At 36.0% G+C, this 7,100-nt stretch overlaps 1 protein-coding gene across 3 annotated transcripts in view; it reads left to right on the top strand.

Moving 5' to 3' along the window:
* Nucleotides 1–743: 743 nt before the first annotated feature.
* Nucleotides 744–7,100, top strand: part of LOC137631224 (uncharacterized) — a 1,049,210-nt gene continuing 1,042,853 nt past the window's right edge. The window contains exon 1 of one of the 3 annotated variants that reach the window (XM_068362989.1): nt 744–1,556. In XM_068362989.1, the coding sequence (XP_068219090.1) occupies nt 1,475–1,556 (82 nt within the window). In that variant the 5' untranslated portion in view covers nt 744–1,474. The remainder of the gene's footprint in view (nt 1,557–7,100) is intronic. The other 2 variants (XM_068362990.1, XM_068362991.1) reach the window with 2 other exon arrangements.

Genomic DNA, 7,100 nt, shown 5'->3' on the forward strand with positions numbered 1-7,100 from the left:
TCTAACGTTATGCTTGCAGACATCGTTCTTCTCTCTCTCTCTCTCTCTCTCTCTTAGGAGGAGGAGGTATCCCCCACCATTCCTCCTCAACACCCAACTCCTCCATCTCCTCCTCCTCCTCCTGCTCCACTTCGCCTATTCATTCCCTCACTTCCGACGGGATACTCGCAGGTGTCACCGTCGTGTCTGAACTGCAAAGAATGGCGGGTGATAGGAGGAAAGAGAACAGGGGGAGGGGTATGACCCCCTCCCTTCTTATTTTGGCAGAACAGAAGGTGGTTGGTGTCCGTCCCCCCCCTCCCTCTGTCTTGCACTTTCCTCCCGACAGACACCCTCTTCTTCTTCCTCTCCTCCTCCTCCTCCTCCTCCTCCTCCTCCTCCTCCTCCTCCTTGGCTCTGGTGGTGGTGGTGGTGTTGATGGTGGCGTGAGTGTGCGAGTGTCCGGGAGTCTCCCCCCTGACGGCGGGGCGTCGAGACCAGCGGCAGTCCTGACATACAACAGTGGCAGGGAGGACATGCAACGCCTCTGTCCGGTGCCGAGGACGTCGTGGCGACTGCACACATCCTTCGAGTGTCCTAGAAGGAGAAAATATATTATATAATATTGCGCTTCTGTTTTTTTTTTTTTTTTTTTTTTTTTTTGAAATATTAAAAAAAAGATGGTAAACCCTTCAAAAAACAAAACCATGTCCTTTCAGTCTGTATATCCTCGTATGTTATAAACCTTTAAAAATGTTTGATTTTTTGTTCTAGATAGAGTAATGGTGGGCTATTAAGCAAGGCAATAAAATCGCAAAGAAATTCTTTTTATTTGTTTTGTTTATATTTTTTGAAATAACAGTTCTTTAAAAAAAAAATGTCGATTGCGTGAGTGACGACGAAGTAGCGGATGGAATATTTCTGAATTCCCCCGATATCACCTGTTGCGCCTGTGATAACCATTACTCGCCTGGGCCTAGTTCTTAAGGAAAGAAATGCATATATAACCGGTTCGTACACCTGTCCGCGGGTAGGAATATAAAGAGAGCGACGACGCTGCATTGGCATTAGTCATTGTTTTGGATGGAAATTAAACTACGTTGAGAGATGCCGTCAATGACGAGAGAAGAGAGAGAGTAGAATGGGAGAGAATTAATCATTCATTTTTGTTTTTGATTTCGTTATTGTGTTTATCATGTTTTGCTTGCTTTGTCTCACCGAAAGAAAGTTAGTCGGTTATGAAGTGAGAGTGTCTATTGATTTAGTGAGATCGACGGTCTGTTAAAAGAGGAAAAAAACAAAATTTGAAGCACAACTCAAACGTAGACGGACAGAGGTATACAGGCAATTAGGGGCTTAGGGAAGAAGCTGGAACTAGATAAGAGAAAGGAGGAGGAGGAGGAGGAAGAAGAAGCAGAAGAGGAGGAGGAGAAGGAGGAGAAGAGGCATTGGAAAGTTAGGTGGGCGTGGTAAGCCATGCGCCCCTCCCATAGCCATGCTTCTAGACCCGCCCACCAACAATACCGACCACGTGCTACCCACCGCCCTGGCTACCCTTGCACCCGCTCAGGCACAAGGTATGTACGCACGGCGTCGTGCAAGGCATGATTTTTTCCGTGCAACTTTCGATCTTGAAGTTTTGTCACATTCTAATCTGTCAGTTACATTTCCTTGTAACTACTTCCTGAACTTTATAGTTCACGACTTCATCAACTTTATAGTTCACGATTTCATCAACTTCATTTTCACGATTTCATCAGCTTCATTGTTCACGATTTCATCAACTTCATAGTTCACGATTTCATCCACTTCATTGTTCACGATTTCATCAACTTCATAGTTCACGATTTCATCCACTTCATTGTTCACGATTTCGTCTTTCATCAACTTCATTGTTCACGAATTCGTCAACTTCATAGTTCACGATTTCATCCACTTCATTGTTCACGATTTCATCAACTTCATAGTTCACGATTTCATCCACTTCATTGTTCACGATTTCGTCTTTCATCAACTTCATTGTTCACGATTTCGTCAACTTCATAGTTCACGATTTCATCCACTTCATTGTTCACGATTTCGTCGACTTCATAGTTCACGACTTCATCAACTTCATTGTTCACGATTTCATCAACTTCATAGTTCACGACTTCATCAACTTCATAGTTCACGAAATCAAGAACTTCATAGTTCACGAAATTAGGAACTTCATAGTTCATGACTTCATCAACTTCATAGTTCACTTCATCAACTTTATAGTTCACGAAATCAAGAACTTCATAGTTCACGATTTCACCAACTTTGCAGTTCAATTCTTATCGAACTTCATCACAAACTTCCCATTTAGTGATGCCTCGATCTTCATGGTTGAGCTCTTTCGAAATTCATGTTTCAAAACTTCTCAAATTTCTTTTTTGGCAATAAGGAAAAAGACAACTGTCGAAGGTTTATTGGGGTATACAAATGACCAAATGTTTCAGGAGAATTTTTTGTATAGATTCCAAAAAAATGCTTCCAATATATTTTATTTTATTTCATTAATTTATCCCGTTCATAAATGAAGCATCTAACACAACTGCAAAATAATTCAACCCTCAGACATAAGTGTTCTTTCGAAGAAGTAAATTACAGGCTATGATTTACATCAAAGAGAAATTACCTGGAAACTAATCCTTTGAATATCCTGCATGCAATAAGTCCTTCAAGATATTCCTGGAAGGATTAAGACCCTTTTTAAAAAAAAAAGGATTCGGTTTCCTTTGCTCCTTCAAAGGAGGATCATACTTGCCTCTCATTAGTGATATGTCTTTATTGCTTTAGAGATTTTTTAATAGAATGTGAACAGATTTTTATGTAACAGATTTTTATGTAACAGATTTTTATGTAACAGATTTTTATGTAACAGATTTATATATATGTCATTCTGTTTAATATAAAAACACATGGTACAGCTTACATAAGATATGATTTATTATTATTGTTATTATTATTATTATTATTATTATTATTATTATTATTATTATCATTATTATTATATATAAACAATCACAAAACAAAGAGGTTCTGAATATGATCCTTATGTAAGGTTGAAATTTATTATTATCATTATTGTTAATATTAGTAATAGTAGTATTAGTATCAGTATTATTTTCTACGTTGATGCTATCAGTATTATTATTATTACGAGAGAACTTTAGACCCTTTTTACTGGCCAAATATTATAATATTGGGTCCTTCTGTGGTAACAACTCATTTTTCCTTTGCCTACACATGCACTGAATATTCTGGCCAATTCTTTAAATATTCTCTTCTTTCCTCATACACCTGATAACATTAAGATAACCGAATAAAATTTTCTTCACTCTAGGGGTTAACTATTGCACTGTAATGTTCAGTGGCTACTTTCCATTTAGCTATGGACACTCCAAAATCAAATCATTGTTCTCTAGCCTTGGATAGTGCCATAGCCACTCTACCATGGTCGTCTACTGTCTTGGGTTAGTTTTCTTGCTTGAGGTCACACTCAGGCACTCTATTCTATGTTTCGTCATTTTCTTTCTTCACTCAGCTATTTTCCCTGTCGGAGCCCTTGGGCTAATAGCATCTTGCTTTTCCAACTAGGGTTGCAATTAATCTCGTAATAATAATAATAATATAATTAATGTGTCATTATCTCAAGAACATTATTATTATTATTATTATTATTATTATTGTTGTTGTTGTTGTTATTATTATCATTATTATTTTCAATTTCATATCTGAAAAGGAAAGAATCTTATACGAAAGTTTCTGATTTCGATTCTAATGTAAGATAAAAATGTATTATTATTATTATTATTATTATTATTATTATTATTATTAAAGAAATGTATTATTAATATTATTATTATTATTATTATTATTATTATTATTATTATTATTATTTGCCAAGCTACAACCCTAGTAGGAAAAGCAGGATGCTATAAGCCTTGTGGCTCCAACAGGGAAAATAGCCCAGTGAGGAAATGAAACAAAGAAAAAGAAAATATTTTAAGAACAATAACAACATTGAAATAAATATTTTCCAAATAAATTATAAAAACTTTTAACAAAACAAGAGGAAGAGAAATTAGATAGAATAGTGCGCCCGTGTGTATCCTCAAGATTTTGGAGTGTCCTTCTCCTAGAAGAGCTGCTTACCATAGCTAAAGACTCTCTTCTACCCTTACCAAGAGTAAAGTAGCCAGTGAACAATTACAGTGCAGTAGCTAACCCCTTGAGAGAAGAAGAATAGTTTTGCTAATCTCAGTGTTGTCAAGTGTATGAGGACAGAGGATAATCTGTAAAGAATAGGCCAGACTATTCGGTGTATGTGTAGGCAAAGAGAAAATGAACCACAACCAGATAGAAGGATCCAGTGTATTACTGTCTGGCCAGTCAAAGGCCCTCAGAACTCTCTAGTGGTAATATCTCACCGGGTGGCTGGTGCCTTGGCCAACCTACTACCTACCCAGGTCAGTTGTTGCTGAAAGTATTGGTCCGATAGAAAGTAATTTTAATGTCGTTAGTCAATGAATTCGAAACATTTCCTAATTGATTCCAGATCTACAAGTAAATACTTTGATCTTGGAGGTTGCTGGATATTTGTATAAAAATGGAATTTTAATACTGTTATATTTTTTTTACTTCTGTAGTCATTTGATGTTCATATTGCTTTCGTTTCTGGAAGCTTAGTTAAAATATATTAATAAATAGATTCTAATACGTTAATTATACAACAAACAGAAATAAATAATATTGAGTTGTCTTTCTTTCAAATTCGAGATTATTGTCTTCAATGCAACACCTCAACTCATCATAATGATTTTATTTCATATTAAAAGGTTCCCGCTTGGCTCTCTGTGATACTGCAAAAAATAGCCTTTAGAGACACCCCTAATAGCCAGGCCTTCTCCATCACGAGGCTCAATACTACGCAGTACTCTAGAAGTTTTATTCCAGCTGTGACCAAGTTGTGGAATGATCTTCCTAATCGGGTGGTTGAATCAGTAGAACTTCAAAAGTTCAAAGTTGGAGCAAATGCTTTTTTGTTGACCAGGCGGACATAGTCTTTTTATAGTTTATTTATGACATATTTGTTTTTGATGTTGTTGATAGTTTATTATATGACATGTCTGTTTTAACGTTGTTTCTTATTTTAGAATGATTTATTGTTAATTTGTTCTCTTCATTTATTTATTTCCTTATTTCCTTTCCTCACTGGGCTATTTTTCCCTGTTGGAGCCCCTGGGCTTATAGTATCTTGCTTTTCCAACTAGGGTTGTAGCTTGGATAGTAATAATAATAATAGCGGATGATTTGTTAACCACAGATGTTTCGTTGCCTCAACGATATATATATTATTGGTGAAATCGTTTTTCTAGCTGGCGCCTATTTGCAGAGGAATCGGGGTTGGCAAGTGTTCATGACTTTCATTATCATTCTCTTAAATAAAAGAATTTAATGAAGGCAATATTGGGACCCAGTTGCTTAAACTCTTGTCTGGCAGCTTTTACACATGGAGCAAAGGGTCAAGAGATCGCGCACACGTGGCAAAGGGTCTCGGTGAACCCTGGCAAACTTTGGCATAACGAAACACAACAACTTTGTCTAAGGAAGGTGGTAGTTGAAAGATAGCTCTGCACTCGTTATGGGTGGGCTCGAATCCTTACCCAGGAGGGAAGACCCTCTCCATTCTCACCAATAGAATCGTCCCTCCTGTTGATTTGCCGGACTGGGGTTCGAGGTTTGCTCAATTTCGATGGTTTCTTATAGTGACTCTAACCTCACCATCCTTGTGAGGTAAGAATGGATGCCTCAGGGGTAGGTAGCCTATAGGTCTAGTTGCCGAGTCATCAGCAGAAATTTCCTAGCCCTTCTTTGTCCTAGTTTGGGTGGAGAGGTGGCTTGGGCGCTGATCATATGTATATGTCGTCAGTCTTTAGAGTATTGTTCTGCTAACCAGGGCAGTGTTGCTGTCCCTATCCTCTGCTAACCATGAGTGACCTTTGAACAGGTTCAAATCTTGCATTTCCATGTTCATTCAATACTCTGTGAGAAGCTGAAGTTATAAGATCATAGGGGCTATTGAGAATATGTGCTTCTAATGAAAGTATCTTACGGGAAGATATGTATGTATGTATGTATGTATATGTATGTATATATACATACATATATATATGTGATTATATATATATGTATGTATATATACATATATATATGTATGTGTATATACATACATACATACATATATATGTATGTATGTATGTATGTATATATATATATATATATATATATATATATATATATATATATATATATATATATATATATATATATATAAAAGGGCTTCCGTAAGGACCATCGTGTCCTACCCCTGATAATTGGGAAATTGGGATGTACTTCGTAGGAAATGCTGATGTCATTATCTCTAGGATATTACCGCCTAGGATCTTTTATTCTGCTTTGCAAATGGCGTCGTTGACGAGTAGGTAATCAATGGATGATAAAATTCTGAACTGAATTTAGTTTTAAATTAAAATGATCGGAAAATGAGGTTCTCATTAAAACTCCCAAAGTTCCAAAAATAAAAAGGCAAATCAATTGATAAGATATATATATATATATATATATATATATATATATATATATATATATATATATATATATATATATATATGTATATATATATATGATAAATTTTGCACATTTTTTTTACGTGTTTTTCATATTCAAATAAGCCATATCTATTTTTGATACATTAATGTCTGGATTCTCTTAACGACCTCGGGATCAGAGCCCCAGGCGAAGTCACACACAGACAAGAGCTTGGCTCCGGCCGGGAATCGAACCCTGGTCGGCAAGCTTGTATAGACAGTGGCTAAACCACTTGACCACGAAGAAAGATATATATATATATATATATATATATATATATATATATATATATATATAGATAGATAGATAGATATAAGGGGATATTGCTTATTTTTACTTTCTATTGAAAATACCTGTAACCAAACTTTCCGAGCCAGAAAAATCAATACAAAAAAAAAAAAAAAGATCTTTAAGAAATAACTTACCAGAATCCGAAAGCAAAATGC

The sequence above is a fragment of the Palaemon carinicauda genome, chromosome 39, assembly GCF_036898095.1.
Source record: "Palaemon carinicauda isolate YSFRI2023 chromosome 39, ASM3689809v2, whole genome shotgun sequence".
In the NCBI taxonomy this organism is placed as follows: domain Eukaryota; kingdom Metazoa; phylum Arthropoda; class Malacostraca; order Decapoda; family Palaemonidae; genus Palaemon; species Palaemon carinicauda.